At 36.1% G+C, this 19,493-nt stretch overlaps 1 protein-coding gene across 4 annotated transcripts in view; it reads right to left on the minus strand.

Moving 5' to 3' along the window:
• The window catches only part of EMB3144 (AAA-type ATPase family protein), a 34,107-nt gene that overhangs the window by 11,801 nt on the left and 2,813 nt on the right, over positions 1–19,493 (minus strand). For all 4 annotated transcript variants that reach the window (XM_010272131.2, XM_010272132.2, XM_088888533.1 and 1 more), the window contains exons 3-13: positions 15,058–15,433; positions 6,516–6,774; positions 4,949–5,080; positions 3,829–3,903; positions 3,632–3,757; positions 3,424–3,533; positions 3,270–3,348; positions 3,022–3,159; positions 2,768–2,879; positions 1,998–2,161; positions 1,775–1,880 (exon numbers count right to left, since the gene is read on the minus strand). In XM_010272131.2, coding sequence (XP_010270433.1) covers positions 1,775–1,880; positions 1,998–2,161; positions 2,768–2,879; positions 3,022–3,159; positions 3,270–3,348; positions 3,424–3,533; positions 3,632–3,757; positions 3,829–3,903; positions 4,949–5,080; positions 6,516–6,774; positions 15,058–15,433 — 1,677 coding nt within the window. The remainder of the gene's footprint in view (positions 1–1,774; positions 1,881–1,997; positions 2,162–2,767; positions 2,880–3,021; positions 3,160–3,269; positions 3,349–3,423; positions 3,534–3,631; positions 3,758–3,828; positions 3,904–4,948; positions 5,081–6,515; positions 6,775–15,057; positions 15,434–19,493) is intronic.

Here is a 19,493-nt window from a genome sequence, read left to right on the forward strand (position 1 = left end):
AACAACTTCCTAACTAAATAGCTTAAAATAAGAATAAAAAAACAACTAGGCCCAACTCAACAGTGGTTAAAAGGAAGGGAGGATTGGGCATAGGTAACATTAGTAGGAAAAAACTCGCTCTTCTAAGTATGTGATTGTGGTGTTTCCCTTTAGAGAATGACAGATCGTGGCATAAAGTGGTCTCAAGTACTCATGGGCTGGCTAGGAATGGATGGGATGTTGGCATTTTGCAAAGAGCTAACCTTGTTACACCGTGGAAAGCAGTGCAAGGTTTATTGCCCCAATTTCTTGAGCACGTCAAGTATAACTTGGCTTCTGGTAATAGGATAAGATTTTGGGAAGATGTGTGGGTTGGGGATGTTGCCTTGAAAGATTTGTTTCTTTCATTGTATGCTCTCTCTAATCTAAAGGAGAAACCCGTGTGATTTCTTTGGGTCTCCCTCCTCCTCTAAGGGGCGAGGGGCTGGAATTTGGGGCTTGTGAGAAACCATTGAGAGTCAAAAATTCCATCTGTTTCAAACCTTTTAAATATTTTGGATGGCCTTGTCCTTGATGGTTTAGGAGAAGATAGTAGGGTGTGGTCTCTCAATCCCTCTAGGTCTTTTAATTGTAAATCTTTTTTTCTTCTCTTGTGTCCACTCACATTCCCCTTTCCTTTCCTGTCAAAGAAATTTGGAGTTCCCCTATCCCCTTGAAAGTCAGTGCCATTTGTTGGGAAGTTTATCATGGTGCATCAACACATGCAGTATGCTACAAAAAGAAAAGGCTGAATTGGGGCTTGTCTCCTAATTGGTGCATCTTGTGTAAGGTGAACAATGAAAATGCTTTCCATTTTTTAATTTCATGTCCCTTTGCTTGTTGTATTTGGGAATGGTTTTTCTCTCATTTTGCTTGCAGGTCGAGTCCCCTGGTAGCTTGGAAGGTCTCTTTAGTCCATCTCCTCTGAGGAGCAAGATGAGAAGAGGCAAAGTCCTTTGGAAGTGTGCAAGGGCAGCGGTGGTGTGGTCAGTTTGGGAGGAAAGGAACCTAAGAATCTTTGAAGAGAGAGAAAGAAATAAGAAGGCACTAGTGGAGATTGTTACAGTAAGAGCTGCACATTGGGTGAAAACTCTGAAAGCTTTCTCAGACTTCTCAATGGATGATATCTTCCGGAACTGGAGGTCGATTGCCCTCTCCTCTTCTAGGAAACAAAAGGTCTTGGAGACCTGGAGCCCCCCAAGTTGTGGGTGGATGAAGCTGAACTTGATGGAAGTAGCTTTGGCAATCCTGGGCCTTCCTGTATTGGTGGAGTGTTTAGAGATGAGAATGGGAATATATGTGGCTTGTATTCGGTCCTATTGACCAAGGTGACTCAGTTAGAGCTGAACTTCTGGCTGCTATTCTTGGGGTGCAAAAAGCCAAGGATATGGGAATTACTAAGTTGATTCTTGAAGGGGACTCATAAGTAGTTTTTGGCCGGTTGAAAAAAGGAGAAGGGATTATATGGAAATTCAGAAATGATTTCAGAAGATACAAGATGATCTCAAGAAATGTGCAAATCCATGTAAAATGGGTTAGGAAGTCTGCAAATGGATTGGCAGATGGTTTGGCTAAGTAAGGAACTCATAGACAGCATTTGTTTTGGGCTCAATGTTAAAATGTGTGGGGGGATCTTTGTTATAAAGGGTCTTTGACCTAACAACTTCTTGTACATTTTTGTTCCTTAATCTTAATAAAATTTTCTTGAGTTGCTGATCAAAAAAATAAAAATAATAACAAAGAGATAGAAAGGGACCTGTGATTGTCTCCACAGCTGAATGGTATTCCCTCAGCACAGACGCACATTTTTCCACAGCAAAACGCATGTACTCATCTCGGAGTGCTTCCACTTTGGGTGCAAGCTGCAAATAATCAGCCAAGGAACCTAAGTTAGCAATATATCAGTTGAAAACAGACCTGCCTGCAAATATGAAGTATAGTTTAATTAAACTGTTGGGCTCCAAATACCAACAACCTACATTTGGTACAAGATCACTTTGGTTCCTATAAAATCCTTTCCCAAGTGCTGTCATCCCTGTCTGCAGAATCAAAAATTCTGCACGCCTTGAAGCTTCTGATGTAGCCGTTGCAGAAATCCAACACAAGTTATCAACCCCAAACATCTCCTCCTCAATTACTCTAGCTGAAGACAGAAGCTATTAGTAAACCATAAGAGAGTATTAAAAACAGGGGATGTTTCAGCATTACTGAATCACAAATAAATGATATAACAAAAAAGTATATTTCACTAGTCACTAACAAATAAAGAATTAAAAACACTGTTCAATAAAGAAAGGATACACATTAAAAATGAATTAGTACATAAAGGTATATTGCACATTTAAGATTAATTTCTGGTCACTATTTTGCACATTTTGCACATTTAAGATTAATTTCTGGTCCAAAATTCACATCATCACATAGATCATAGATAATCAATTTTATTAGATGTGAAAAAGAATGTAGTACTGTTGGTGAAAAAAATGGAAGAATTTATCACACAACAAAATTCACCCAATTAGACTAGTACTGGGCTTTTAGCATTTGAATTTCCAATATATTTGAACTGATTCACTAATAAAAGGGCTAGGACCAAGATTGTCTTGTATTCAAATTATATATACATTTGTAACCATGGAAAAAATGCCAAGCTTATACCTATGACAATAATTTCATACATAGATAATAGTAAAATGATTAACTGAAAATTTTTCCATAAGATGAAATACTAAAGCACTTGTTGACTTACGTGCACATGCACGCACAATAGCATTTACGTAATCTGATCTCCTTGAGAAAACCCTTCCTGAAGTTTCAGCATAGCACATATTTGGTTGTCTACGGATGGAATGAATATCTGTCTGTAATAGATAAAACTAATACTTGAGCTTACCTCCTATATGACTATAATTTGGAGTGAAAACCAAAATTAAAGACAAAAATAAAACTCAAGGCTAAGAATAGAAATAAAAATTCGTACAGATGAAACATTACTCCATTCACCTCTATGAAAGGGCGGTAAGGATCTGGATAGTAACATGCAAGAACAGCCACAGCTGCCTCTCGGTATGCCAACCTCAGCTTTAATTCTTCTGGAACTTCAGTGCTATCTTCTTGGCCTGTTTCAAATGTGCCTTTTTGCTGAAAAGAATATGTCAGGAAACATGAGAAACAAGTATGAGAAGAGCTAAACTTAAATAAAGAATATCAGTCAATGTCCATGTTCACAGAAAAAGCAACAGAGAACATACCCTCTTCAAAGCCTCTAAAAGTTCCTCCCTTCCAATGTAATCTAAATCCTTTCTGGCAGTCAAAATTCCAGCTTCGTTCCTGCCATACAATTAAAAAATGTCAAGACTACTTATTCTGGTATATAGTTTAATTGAAGGATTAGTTAACAATTACAATATGTTTTGCAGTTCTGCTCCAGTAAAATCTACTGTAAGCTCTGCTATTTCCTGGAGGAGAGTCTCTTTTTCCTCTTCAGAGCGAAAGAATTTATTCCTAGCATGCACCTGTCATGGGCACATAATAACAATCTTAATAAAAAAAATCACAACTGAAAGTTCAAATTTTGTCAAATGGATAAAACTTCAATACATCATATTCATACCTTTAATATGGCCAATCTTCCATCCTTAGATGGCAAACCAACCCTAATAATCTTGTCAAAACGGCCTTTCCTCAAAAGAGCAGGATCAAGAATATCCAATCTATTTGTTGCACCTATAACTAGTACCTGACAAGTTCAACTTTAACAATAAAATTTCAAAATATCTTCCCCACTTAACAGAAAAATTCAAAGAATACCTGTGATGTTGAAACTTTAAACCCATCCATTTCAGTTAGTATCTGAAGCAGCCCCTGCTCCCTTTCAGCACCACCCTACAATCAAAAATTACATGTATGCTGCCTTAGTTGTCAGAGATTCAAAGGAGAGAATGTACAACTAGTTTGTTTCATAAGAACAAGTCCTGGACTCATAACTATGGCTGTTCATGTTGTTACTGATCAAAAAAGAAAAACTATTGGTGTCATGCAGTATAACATTATTATACTATTTAAGGTTTGATTTTGTGGTGAGTAGGAGACTACAAGTATAAAGCCCAACCTGGCATCGGTGGAAATAGTTTCTTTTAAACAGATCCAATTTGCATTATATTCAATCCTATTTTTTGCTTCTGCAGAATGAAAAACTTCAAATAGAGTAGATGGGGGTGAATGGGTATTTTAAATGTTTGTGTGTCTGTGTGCGTGAGAGAGAAAGAGAGAGAGGGCATAGTAAGTTGGAAATCTCATCTTGCTCACTAGAAGAACAAATGGGCTTGTCACATTTTTTGTCAGATTATAGAGACTGTTGTTGTTATAGAAAATTCTTTCATGAGAAGCCTCCTTACATATATAAAACTAAGAGTGTCAATGGACCGGTTTTGGATTGGACCCCGTCCAGTCGAAAATCAATTTGGATAGATTGGACGGACCAACAAGACATTGAATTGGACCAATCCAGTCCAAAATATTTATTAGATTGGATTGGACCTGGTCTTTCCATAATAAATTTATATTGGACTGAGCTGAATTAAGCCAATATCTGGTCCATCGATATAAGATAAGAATATAGGTATCAATGGACCGAGTTTGGGTTAAAACCAATCTAAATTAAAACAAATTTGAACAGATTGGATGGTCCAGACATTGAATTGGACCGGTCCAAAATGGTCCAATATATTTATTCGATTGGATTGGACCTGGGCCATTTGTAATGAACTCACATTGGACTGGATCAGATTGGACCAAATCCAGTCAAATTGACACCCCTATATAAAACAAACTAAAGGCATTTAAAACCTCCTCTTTCTTTTCTACAAACTACAAAGGGAATGGCACCATTACAGACAATAAGAATGGGAAAAAAACTGTCCCATCTTACCCCACCAATATCAGGACCTCCTCGTTTGCTACCAATTGCATCAATCTCATCAATAAAAATAATAGATGGTGCAAATGATCTTGCACTAGCAAAAAGATCTTTGACACGAGCTGCTGCAACACCCACAAACATCTGCAAAAGTAAATAAGTTTGACTAAAAAATCCAATGGCTTTAAGGCAATATATAAGGGCAAAGAATACAGAAAGAAATTGCAGTCAAAACTCAAATAAAGATGAGGTTTTATTTTGATAAATACGGCCATAAATGCCATGAAACTCAGTTTTGATGGATATTCATTGAGTAAACCTAGTCCTTTGTCTTTTCTTTTTTCTTTTCTTTTCTTTTTTTTTTTTTTTGGGGGGGGGGGGGGAGGAATGGAGATGATCAATCAGATGGTGTGGTTTCCTTACTCCAGCTATCAGGGCTACAAGGGACTCATCATTAAAAGGAGACTCCCAGATTGACATTGACTGGGTCAGAAAGAGAGAAAGTGAAAAGGTATTGGAAGCAAAGTTCAAAATTTCGATATGCCCCAATATGGTGGAAGGGGTGTATCAGGATTTTGAACCTTGGGCTTCTTAACTTTTTTTTTAGTTTTTTGGTTGGGGGTGGGGGGCAATACATATCGGCCAATACATAATGAAATTTTGAACCTTAATTGGAAACCTATTTATCATATCAGAAAGTTTGAAGCTTTAATGCAAGCAACCCCTTGTTTGGATGGGTTCCGATCTATCAATTCAATAGCTTACAGCTCAACAAGAGGGGAATGATGAGAAGATAGTTCTATTGGAGCACCAATGTGCCAAGACAATTGTAGTTTTTTATTTGGTGTGTCTGGAAAGGTTATCATCGAAATTTGAACTTCATTCCATTCCACATATTCAATACAGCATCAGAAATCAGAATCTACTTAAATTTTGGTCCAACTCTTGGTGGAGTATTAACAAGATAAGCATTTTATACCCTAGACTCCACCTTTTATCCCTTGATTTGTATGAGCCTGGAATCTGAACTTTCATAGAGACCTTCATGGATCCAAGCCAGAGGAGATCAGTTCCCTCCTTTTACACCTCAAGGACATTTTTATCTCCCCTGCTTTACCAGACAACCAATTTGGTCACCTTCCCTCCCATTTTTTAACAGCCAACCCCTTTGTCCACACCATTTGCAGCTAATCTGAATGAAAGTGCTTTCCCAAAGAAGCAATTTTTATTTTATGGAACCTTGCCAAAGAAAAGATTGTTTATGGGTCTTTCCCAAAGAAAAGATTGTAGCACTCCTATGTCCTGCCTAGGATTTCCTTCTTTATTTGGGAAGCTATTTGGGGGCATTAATACTTGCAATGTACTATAAATAAAAATCATCTATAGGTCTTACATCTCCTTAGATGATATTGTAAGGGCAAACCCATGAAGGCAGTTTATACCAGATTCTTATCTGTACATAGAGGCACCACTATACTTCCTTGCTTCTTCATACAGGACATTACTTCTCTGTGTGCTTATCCTCCCTCACTCATCTCATCATTATAGAACCCATCATTACATGAAAATCTGTTCTCACCTCTACAAAATCAGTGCCACTAGCTGCAAAGAAAGGAAGTCCTGATTCTCCAGCAATAGCTTTAGCCAGCAGTGTTTTACCAGTCCCAGGAGGCCCATGGAGAAGAACACCTTTTGGGCAATAGATGCCTTTGTTTTGAAACTCTTCATCATTCTTTAATATTCGCACAATCTCCTGTAATTCCCTTTTTATGTATTCCTGTCCAGCAAAATCATCAAACGTGACACCAGTGGTTTCCTCTGCTGATATGAATTTGGCCCTGCTCAGATGGTAAGAAATAAAGATATAGGACAAAAGTTAGACTGACTTGCCGAAATTGCTTTTTACAACAGTTAGACTTGCAAAAATATCCAACATGGAGTACCCAGAGGCATGCACCATATATAGAAAAATTAAATATGCGAGCAAACTGTTCACAGCTTAGGAAAAATATAGTTCAAATTCCACGAAAGTACAAAATAGAATATGGAATATGCAAAGGGTTAAACAATCTTAGACTTACCATGCCAATGAAAACCAACAAAGGTTAAGGCATGTATAAGGAACCACAAACATTAAACCCATAAAACATGGTCAATCTACAGTTGTGACAAGCCTCAAAGGCTAAGAGAAACAAATATGTCACACCATTAAGAATATCCATGTAGAAAGTTTCCAAACTTAATGTTACAAGAGAATTTATAAAGGAATACCATGCAACTAGAGATGAACATAATATACATTTCAACACTAAAGATATTTGAGGTCTTAGTCAAAGCAGCCCATAAAACCTGGAATAGCACTCTGGAGTCTGGTAATCAAAACCCATGTTAAACTTTGATAAAGAGCCATTACCCAATGTTAGCCCCAGCTATCCAGTGGGAGAGGTAGACTGGATACAGATCTAACCTTCAGCATTTGACAAAGTGACCACTCTCATACTCTAACCCACATTCTCAAACTTGTCAGCCCACCATAATTGGAAACCCAGGGTCATTGGAAATAGGAGGAATGTTTAGAGGCAGTTCAGGCTCCATTACTGCAATCTACTCAGGCCCCATAGAAGAGGGTGATTCCACAAGGGCAGAACTGCTAGCAGTCCTCCAAGGATTGAAGATTGGCAAGAGATAACATGCAGAATACAGTGGTCAAAGGAGACTCAGAAACAGTAGTTAGGTGGCTAAAGAAGGATTATAGTGGAACATAGCAGCATAGACACACCTTGAGGGAAGTCAAGAAGCTTGCTATGAGGGGCTGTAGTGGCTTGCAAGGGGACTGAGAACATAGAGGCATCTGCAGTGAAGTGAGTTGGAGCCTAGAAATGGGAAAGTAGTGGGAGTTTCTAAGTGAGATCTATTGAAAGGAACCTAAGAACCCCAAGAAGCACAATTTTTCCCAGAAAGTTGATTTGGATGTGGCTGGTTTCATCTAAGGTTGGTTTTCTGCTGTGGTCTACTTCTCTTGGGAAGTGCCTAGCTAAGGGCAATCTGCTCAGGAGAGGCTTGCAGTTGCAGGACTATTTTTGTGGTTTTAGTGGGCAGGATATGGAGAGGGTTGGTCATCTTTTTGTTTACTGCCAGGAAGAAAATGGCCTTTGGCTGCATTATGTGACAGCTGCAAACCTGAAGTGGGCTATGCTTAGGTCCCTGCGTGAGTTGTTGTTAGCCTGACCTCTCCAGGGTCTGACCATCTGAGTGCCAAAGGTAAGTTGATTTGGGAGATGGCTCCTGCAACAACTGTATGGACCTTATGGTCAGAAAGGAACAAGGTTCAAAATTTCACAACATATTGGGCCGTATCAGATGATACGTGTCATTCCAGCACATGTCCAATACATGAAATGTGTAGAAATCATCTGTTTCATTCCTTTTCGTATGTATTGAACAGATACGGGCCTGTATCGGACTGTTTCAGGACTGTATCAGCCAATACGGGCCCGAAACAGTCTGATACAGCCCCAATACACTAAATTCGTTTTGGGTCCCCTTCTCTCGTTAAACTATATTTAAGGCCAAATTCTCTCTCATTAATTTCATTAATCACTCCTATATTTAAGTGTAGTTTCTCTCTCATTAATTAGTTAACTACTCCTATAATTTAAGGCATAATTTTAAATTTGAATTTGAATTTTAGCGCTTAAGTGGAATTTTCTCTCATTAATTTTGTTAATTAATGAATTTATCAAAGAAAAAAGTTGTTAATTAATGATTCTCTCTTTCATTAACTTCTTTTGTTAGTATAAAAACTATGAAAGTTAACAATAGTAAGATTTGAAACTTGGTCATTAGGTATTAATGACCATAAGTTCACCACTAGGCCACACCCAATTGTTTGCTATGGTTATATGCATTTTTTTATTTTTAAGCAAATTGTCTCTTTTTCTTAGTGGATGCTTCTCAATAAATGTTAGAATTAATTATTAAAACATATATTAATAAATGGATGTTAGAATTAATTATTAAAATTTATATATTAATAAATAGAGACAAATTGTATTGATTATTTTAAAATTAATGTATATACATACACATTTTAGTTTTTTCTTTGTTTTTTTCACATTTTAGTGATTCCCATCATTTTGCAACCATTATTAATTGTGTCCCAATATTTAGAACTTTATATAAATTATTAAATTATGGTTTTTTTACATTGAAATAACATATTTACAATCATATAAAACTTGTAATTATTGTTATTAATATATTTATTTAGGATTTATTTGAGTTTCTTAGCATATTTATGTGTATCTTGATTTTTCGTCCATATCCAAAGCGTATCTCGATATGTCTCTTAAATTTGTCTTTTTTTTATAACACCTTGTGTTTTTGGTACTTTAAACCTTGGAAAGGAATAGGCAGGCCTTCAACAACATAAATTGGAAGGATGATGAGCTTATGGCTTTGTCTGTTGGAAAAATAGGTTCCTGGACCTTGGCATCAAAAGAGTGCTCTTTCCACTCCTTAGGTTCACTATGGCATAATAAAAATCTGTGGTGTATTTTATGTATCTTTAGTCTGTGGGTTGTGGCTCCTGCACTGGGAGCAACCTTCAGGAAACATGTTGTACTATCATCAATCTTGTTCAATAAAATTACATTATCTTTTCAGAAAAAAAAAAAACAATAAAGGGGTTAACAGGGATATATATATATATATAATATTCTCTAGTTTCTCAAATATGCAATTCTGTTACTTTAGGATTTATATTATGCAATTCATTTACTTAGAAACCTCTGGAGTTGCATGGTTAAAGTTATTCAAAATACTAAATTTTGGTACACTCGCTTATCTAATTGGGATCCATCCAATGGTAATCCTGATTCTCAAAAGATAGCTCTTAGGTTTGGGGACACTGGACCTGAGGAGTGATGATGGGTAAGGACTCCGTAACTTGACACCTTTTGTTTGTCTGAGTGTCGTGGGTGGCATTGTTATTGCCCTTCTATTGCATACAGCTTGTGTACAACCTTTAACAATTATTTACCTTACTATTTTGAAAAAAATAAATAAGCATAATTAAATAATCTTTAACCATTTCATTTGGACATTATTTATAAAGCTTATCTTAACTTTTAGAGAAGCCTTTCTCCACCATCTAATTAAATCTATAAGAGTATATGGTTACAATCGACAATGCCTGCTGATTTTTAGTCCAGCTAATCTACTACAGACCCATCTGACTGGGTGGCTCCCAATGCTCAGAACTTGAAATGTATGGCAAGTTATGGGAATACAGAACATGATTTTGGTGTTATAGAACAACAGAACCCCCCCAACCCCAGCCCCTAAAAGAAAAATTAATAGAAACCATTACTTTAAAGATAGGTCAGTAAATTTGGAGAAAGGAGTAATTAGCCAACACTGACTGTGATGGAGACTTTGATGGCATCTGCAATGCTAGGGTCTTAACAACAACTACTTTTCTTTTTTTTTTTTTCCTTTTTAGTCATCGATACTAGATAGTCTAGATTTAATATCAACAGCTTCAACCATGTAACACTTTAGTCACATAGTTTTCAAGGCGCCAAGGCGAGGCTAGGCAACTGGGGGGCGCCTAGTCGCCTAGGCGGGCACCTAGGCGTCACCTAGGCGATGAATTTTTTTTATGTTAAAAAATAGATCCTAGGGTAGTTCCCTAGGTACCATAACCATATTTCTTTAATAATTATTCATGGTTTTCATAAGAAAAGTATAAATTTCATATTAAAGTATAGAAAATCAGCATATTCATGAGAAGAAAAGGAAGAAGGAAAATAAAATTCAAAAAATATAGGGGCTGAACCCTTTATATTTTTGTTATAGGAAAAGAAGAAAATAAAAAGTATTGGTAGTAGTAGTAGTAGTAGTAAAAGAAGAAGAAGAAGAATATATGGAAGAGGAAAATGTGCTGATTAGATAAAATTTTTAGTTCTTCCTTACTTATTGGTTCAGGTTTTTAAATCTTTGAGGGTTCAATACAGCATTTAGCAATGTTTGTGTTGATTAAACCCTAATAAATAAGAAAATAATAAAAAGAAATTAGTATATAAACACACAAAATGATTGTTTTAGTTTAATAATGTCTATTTTATAATTATAATCTCAAAAAAGAATGAATAAAAAAGTATTTTACAGTAGGAAGTAGAAAACTGTTAGGCGATTGGGCGAGGCGAGCCTCAAAGGGCACCTTGTCGCCTAGGCATCGCCTTGACAACTATGTTTAGTCATCAATACTAGATTTAATATCAACAGTTTTCAACCATGTAATACTGAGTGTTGACCAAAACTCAAAGGAATCCCTATGAACGCCATTCTTAGGGGCTGGAAAATATCCAGAAGCCAGACAAGAACTTTACAGTATATCACTCTATGCCCAACAATTGTGTGCCACCTATAAACAAAAATTCTACATTAATGTTTCAGGAAATATTCACCAAATATATCAAGATTTTAAACCATGAATTCTAATGTAAATAATTTGTGATAATAGTATGTGGGTGTATAGAATGTTTAGCAAATGCTGTTCACATCATCATCCAAGCCTTATCCCAATTATATGGGGTCAGCTACAAGAATCCTGTTTAGAAAATGCTGCTCATGTGAAATTTCCAGAACTGTTATAGGCTGGCTGAGAGATAAGGAGATGGGACCACGGAACTTCAGACACCAATAAGGGAAGCAAGAATCTTAGCTGGGTGACTGCAGGATGAGTTCTGGTGGATTGGGGGATATCCTTTAGAATAATCATGTAACATTCTAAGAATGCCAGGGTTATTTGGGGAAGTAGCAAGGGGCTAGCTTCATCAATGCTGTTCTGGAAAATGTATTACATCATTGTACATTTCTGCTGCTTTTTATATCATCAATAAAACTCCCAAGTTACTGATCAAAAAGAAACTTATTACCAAATATGATTAAGCTACAGTTATAGTGTAACAAAAATAAATGCCTAAATAATGTCTGACATAAAAGAATAGTGGAAGAACCCATTAACTAGAGACAACAAAACTCAACTCAACAGAGCATTTACCCAACCATATAGGGCCAGCTACAAAACTTCATGTTCAATATTCCATTCCACCAAGCTATAGTACCTGGATATGCCTAGTTTACCACTGTCAAATGTTGTATGTACCTGGTATGACATGGATATGTGGACACTTGTCTACTTTATAGCATTACCACTATGAAATATGTAAAACGGTATGCTTTAACAAATCAAGCTGTAAAACTCCTGTAATGTTAGAAACTCAATTAAATTTTATAACATACTGGGAATGACCCCCATACTAAGTACGGGACCATTAATCTGAATTATTTCAATTTTTTAAATTATTTATATTAGACATTTAGGTTAGGCTTTTTATTTGATTTAAGAGACTTACCATGTTTTATCTAGAGAATGACCCCATAATAAGGGGTAACTACAGTATTATTTAATTTGAAATTTACTATTTAACTATAAAAATTTAAATTAGAAAAATTAACATGGGTCTTACATCTTTGTAATTGACAATCTATTACGACCTGCTTTGTTTGAAAACCACTATTAATTTATGCTGTTTTTAATATGATTTAAGAGATTAAATGAGGTCTTATTTGTAAGCAGTAGCCCACTTTAATTGGTATTTACTATTTATTTGATAAATTTATTTTTAAAAGCTAAATTAGGTTACACTTCCAAAAAAAGTTAAATCTAATTCGCAATTAATAAATTATTTCATCTAAAAGAATAAAACTCACACCATTTGTATTAATTATTTAGTCGTTTTTATGAATTTCATTTATTTTAATGTTTATCCATTTAATATTTTGAATATTTTTAAGTTAAATTGTTTGTTTAATCGTTACTTTTGAAATGTTTGTTTGAATAAAATTTAGTTACTACCATAACATTTGAAGTCGCCACTTTTTAGGGATTAGGATGCTACCCGTGTGAATTTTAAGAGAGTGGAGTTATCACTTTTTTTGTGAGTGGATAGACTTTTTTAAGAGTGAGAGTTTAACTCCTAAGATTCTATCTATTGAAATTTTACAATGCCACGTGTCTGAAGGTGGGGACTGTTGCCTAAAGACCTTCCTTTAATATATATATATATATATATATATAAGGATGGCAATTTTTCCCATCCCTGACAAAGACCCAATGGGGCCGGGGATGGGGATTGAGGTCCCCGACCCCGATTTTATATATATATATATATATATATATATATATATATATATATATATATATATATATATATATATACACTAGTAAACATGTATGTGCATTTGCACATGGCAGTATCTCTAAGAAAAAACTATTTATAATTCATAGACAGTTTTTGAACAGTTATAAGTGGGCAGTTTCTGGACAGTTATAAGTGGGCAGTTTCTGGATAGTTATAAGTGAATAGTTTCTGGACAGTTATAAGTGGGCAGTTTCTAAAATGAGATTAAAGGACATATATGCCCTCTTTAAGCCCATAGTATATATATATATATATATATATATCATATATGCCCTCTTTAAGCCCATAGTATATATATATATATATATATATATATATATATATATTAAATGTTATTTATATTAAATATACTATTGTATTATTTATATTACATATATATCAAAATATATTTAAAACATTATTTATAATTTAAATTCTAAAATTTTTTATGTATTTTAAATAAATTTATTTTTCAAAAAAAATATTGTTATCTAAAAACATTTCGGGGATTCGGGTCCTGTAGGGAACTTATATTAAATATACTATTGTATTATTTATATTACATATATATCAAAATATATTTAAAACATTATTTATAATTTAAATTTTAAAATTTTTTATGTATTTTAAATAAATTTATTTTTCAAAAAAAATATTGTTATCTAAAAACATTTCGGGGATTCGGGTCCTGTAGGGAACCCATCCCCGTCAGGGACGGGGATGGGGGTTAATTTCAGAATCGGGGTCAGGGACGGGGAATATGATCCCTGCCCCATTGCCATTCCTAGACATAAGCATATTAAATGTGATAAGGTATTGTTAACCATGTACAGGATCATAGGAAATGGAGAAACGTATCCCTCTTTCCCTAATCTGTTTCTATGTCAGTACCCTGATATCGGCACTATAGCCACCAAGGGCCATATCCATTGTTAAATTTCAAGCTCTCAAATCAAGTCTCACTATTTCAACTCATGTCCCTTTCAGCCTTCCCCTACCTCTTCTAGATCTTGTTCATCAGACCACTTCTTCTTACTGGTGCAGTAGGTGGTGTTCTATTTACATTCCAAAACAATCTTATTATGGTTTCCCTCATTTTATCACTTATCATGCTAACTCCTAGATTCCCACAGATTGGTGATTTCTACCCCTATTCTTTTCCAGTTTTTCCACTATTGATCTCAATATCTGATACCTCCACTACACTCATTTTTTACACAAGTTACTTCTTAACTGCAATTTTTTTCTTGGCTGCAAACTTTGCTCTGTACAGCAATACAACATTACCGACCATACAGCTGTTTGATAAAATTTTCCTTTTAACCTGATTGGTATTCTCCGTTCTCCAATCACCTAGCACTCTAAATGCATCTCTGCATTTGACCACCCCGCTATAAGCTGGAAGTACAACCATCAAAATTAGTACAGTTACTAAGAATTTAAAAGTACTTTGCAATGCTTGTTAGGATATTTTAAATTCTACTTCTAGCAGTGCAGCTAGCCCATTCACATTCCAGGCTTGACCAATTGAAGAACTTAACAACATCCCACTAAATAAATCGCCTGCTATGGAATTATTTCTTCCTTAGAAATTGAAGCTAAGGATAAAGGTTAAAGAAGTTTCATAGGAGGTCACCTAAGAACTATCAAACCCAAGCAGAAATAACTGCATGAACATAACTGAATTTGATGCACTAGCGCTGATATGATAACATCAATTCTTGACTCATATTTGATTGTTATTTAATTATTCATGTACAAGAAAAGAAATTCAACATCCAGAACAATGTCACCACCACCTATCTTCAACAGGAAATGGAATGGAAAAGGATAACCAACAACCAAGTCATCAAGAAATTACTGTACACTTACCGACTCTTGCCTAAAGATCCAAGTGCACGACGCCTGAGGGGCTGCTTTGCTTTTTTGGTGGGAGTTCCCAAATCACAAGGTATCAACTTTGCATAAATAGGTCTCATCATATTATCAATCCATAGATATAATGCAATAGAAAGAGCAAAACGCATAGACCATATAACAGCAGTTGCAATGGTTGAGTACACTTCTGCAGGTACAGTGTCCACGTTAATAACATCAACATTTACAAGTTGCTGGTGCAACTTCTGCCAAACATCATTCCAACAATCAATTGGCATCCTATCAACCACATGACGCCGGAAAACTATTTCTCTCTTGGAACTTCCTTCCAACTCTTCCACTTTTCCATCTTTGTAGTATGGTAAAATCACTGCAGAAAAAAAGAGGATGTAATCTTCAGATATAACTTGTCCAGGAAATGAGCATAAAAAGCCACTGATTCATAAATTTTGAACAACATAGCTATTAATATGTATTAGAATCACTTATATATTTGGACTTTTGACCTCTTGTATGACAATGGCAATAAAAAACAGCCTACTTTGAAGTATCCACATCACAAAGAAAATAAAAATAGAAACAAACATGCTTATTGTTTCTTCAGAATGAAGAATACCTTTCATAAGTTCCTCAATTAAGACCACTTAACAGAAGTCCTTAAATAAAAAATAAAAAAGATATGTATCCATTATATGAAATAATGATGATGAATTAAACCTTAAGGAAGAAAAATCAATTGATGAATTTCCCTATCCTCTTCCAATGTGCTTCTGGCCAAGATGTTTCTGTGGTTGATTCTTAATGTTTGGTCTGAAAATTCTTTAGTCTGGGCTCCTCAGTTCAGAAGGAATTTATTTGTTTGGGAAATTGGGGAAGTTTCAAATTTTCTGAACTTGTTACAGAGGCAAGAAATCATAATCTGGGCTCCTCAGTTCAGAAGGAATTTATTTGATTGGGAAATTGGGGAAGTGTTGAATTTGCTGAACTTGTTACAGAGGCAAGAAATCGACATCAACAAGGAGGATGAGTGGTGTTGGAAGTGGTATGTTAATGGGTGGTTCTCAGTGAGATCTTTGGCTTTAAAATTGAATAGGTCAGATTCATCAGATTTCCCCTGCAAGCAAGTTTGGGATCCTACCCCCCCCCCCTTCAAAAGTGAACTTTCAGGTGTGGCTATGTCTCTGAATAAGTGCCTTACTAGAACAAATCTGGGTCCCTGAAACGATTGACCATTTGGGCTTACACTGTACTTCTACTTCTAAGGTGTGGGATCATTTTCTCAAATGCAGCTGGGGTTAGTTGGGTTATGCTGAGCTCAATCGAAGACTTAATGTGCTGCTGGAATGTCCAAGATCTGAAGAAAAAAGGAAAGATTGTGTGAAAGTGTGTACCTGCAGCTGTACTCTGGTCTATCTGGACTGAAAGGAACGGTAGAATTTTTTGTAACAAAGAGAAGAGCCCAGAAGATGTAATATGTTCTGCTGTTAGCAGACTGATACTTGGGTTTCTGTTAAATCTGATTTCAAAAATCAGAATGTGTCTGAGTTGTTAAGATCCCACTCCCTTTGGAGCTTGTAATCTGTTCTGGTCTCTTGGCTGTTCTCTTTGAGACTAGAGAGCTGTTGTACTATAAGTATAAGCTTGCTGGTTTCTAATAAAATTTATTTTATCTTACAAAAAAAAAAAAAAGTTGATGAAAACTTCGAGTAAAAGATTAGAGTGGTTCCTTCAGGGAATCAACAGAGCTCCATATATAGGTGAAAACCTATGTACCGTTAACTAGTATCTTTATTCCAATTTTTCTGGAGGATATATAAAGAAAAAATTATTGAAGATAAAGAACATTAAAAGATCCGGTAACAAGATGTCACCAATCCAGACCAGAAATACAAAAAGTAAGAGAAAATCAACCAATTCTGTTAAACTTAATATATTAGCTATAATTCATTGAGTGCCAGAAGTCCGAGCCAAAATCTTCTCTTTGAAAGCCTTCAAATTCTGGAAGAATTAACATCCAATCCATAAGCTTTGCCCCAATGACTGTGTCTAGCCTTGCTCTCCATCTTCCCTTCAAACATTCTTCTATTTCTTTCTTTCCACACTTCCCAACATACAGCGAAAGGGATACAGCTCCATAAAATTTTAGCTTTGATGTCTCCATTAAACCTTGGCCACAGATCTCCTTTGACCCATCCATTCTGAGTAGTTGAAAGAAATAACTCAAAATTCTTATTGCAAAACTGTAATTCACCAGAAAATGAAAGATATTTTCTTCCTGTAAAAAACCAAAGCATGCATCTGTTTGTCAAATGAAAACCTCTCTTCTTCAACTTGTCTTAAGTAAGAAAGCAACAAAGAATAGTATTTCATAATCCCCTTCCATACAATCACACCATAAATGTTCTCACTTGAATCCCACCCAAAATTCACAACCCATATTCGTTTAAGATTGTCATTAAGACTAAATTTAAAGAGGATGAGGAGATTAATCATTACTAGCATTCCGATATGAAGAAAGGAGAGCTCAGACCTTGTTAAGTTCACGGCTAGCCCCAGGTGGATTTCAATACCGATAACCACAACTCAAACATCCATAATCGTTTAATAATAACTTGCCACCATGAGGTCACTCTTTGGCCCTCATCAAACGAACTAATCTGGTTCTTTTATAAGCCCGCTTTCCACTTAATTTTTTTATGAGTGAAACAAAATTTCATATCTTGGTCAAAAAATGTTCAAATTTATATCTTGGATTGGAGATGAGATACCTCAATGTAACATCTTTTGTTAACAATTCATAGTGAGGGAAAGACTGAGGAGTATGTCACCCATAGAATTAGAGAAGGGTGAACAAAATGGAAAGTTGCACCTAGAGTGTTGAATAACTGGAAAGTACCAATCAGGCAAAAAACATTTTCTAATAAGGCCAAAACTGTACTCCCTTTTTTGTTCTTAATGAAATAGTTACCTTTCCCAAAAAAAAAAATAAATAAGGCCAAAAATATCATATGTAGCAAAGCTTTTAGTAGTTAATAAACATGATGTTCAAAAATAAGCATCAATGAGATGTGAATATCATGATAAATTGGTGGTAAAACACACAACAGTAACATTAGAAATGAGACCATTTATGGGAATCCAGGAGATAAATAAGGACAAGTAGGTAGGAATGTGCATAGAAGACCTGACCACCAACTACATTGTTAAGAAGAAGTGATACGACATAAGTTGAAAGCATCTAGAAGAGCCTGGGTAGACCAGAAAAGAAATGGTGGAGCTAGTCAGAAATGTTATGAGCAGTCACAAGTCAACAATGGATATGGCCCTTTTTAGAGTGGAATTAAATAGGATTCATGTACAAGCATAAGGAAAATTTCAGTATTACAAGCAACAGATTGTTCCAATCAAATACAGAGGCAGAAGATCCGATCCCCTCAAGGTCGCTTGTGAACATCAATAAAAGCTATGTTTCTACCACTTCTTCAACACCTTAGCCTAACTTGGAAAAATACCAGTCATGTCCTCAACTATCATTTTAGAGTGAAATTAAATAGGATTCATATACAAGCAAAAAGCAAATTTCAGTATTACAAGCAACAGATTGTTCCAATCAAATACAGAGGCAGAAGATCTGATCCCCTCAAGGCCGCTTATGAACATCGATAAAAACTATGTCTCTACCACTTCTCCAACACCTTAGGTGACATTTGATAACACTTTTCAGACCTCTGAAGTCTGAAAATGTTGCTTTTCTGAAGTCTGAAAATTATTTTCAGAGCTGAAATAATAAGACTTGGGCCAGGCGCTGAACGCGTTCAGATGCATTTCTGACCTAGCCAAAAGTCCAAAATACCCTTAAAACATGCTTGTGTTTCTCCCAGTTCATCTTATCCACTTGATGCAGCGGCGAACCAGCGGCAGCAAGTGACTCCTCCCTCCCTCTCCAGCGAACCAGCGGAGGCGAATCCTCTGCTGCAAGTGACTCCAGCGAACCAGCAGCAGCAAGTGACTCCTTTGCTGCAATTCTCACCGTTGCAACTCCTTTGCCGTCCATGGACACCGCTCACAAGTGACTCCGGCAAACCAGTTGTGGCAAGTGTCTTAAGCAAGTGACTCCTCCACTGCAACTCCTCTGCCGTCCACGGATGTCACTGCAACTCTCGCCATCCACAGATTCCTTCTGCAAGTGACTCCGGCAAACCAGCAGCAGAAAGTGTCTTAAGCAAGTGCCTCCTCCGGCAAACCAGGCGCTGCACACGTTCAGATGCATTTCAGACCTGGCCAAAAGTCCAAAATACCCTTAAAAACATGCTTGTGTTTCTCCCTCTCACCGTTCATCTTCTCTCTCCCTCCCTCCCTCTCTCTCTCCGCAAGTGACTCCGGCGAACCAGCAGCGACATGTCTTAAGCAAGTGACTCCTCTGCTGCAAC

This window comes from Nelumbo nucifera, chromosome 5 (genome assembly GCF_055504915.1).
Source record: "Nelumbo nucifera cultivar China Antique chromosome 5, China Antique-T2T, whole genome shotgun sequence".
NCBI lineage: Eukaryota > Viridiplantae > Streptophyta > Magnoliopsida > Proteales > Nelumbonaceae > Nelumbo > Nelumbo nucifera.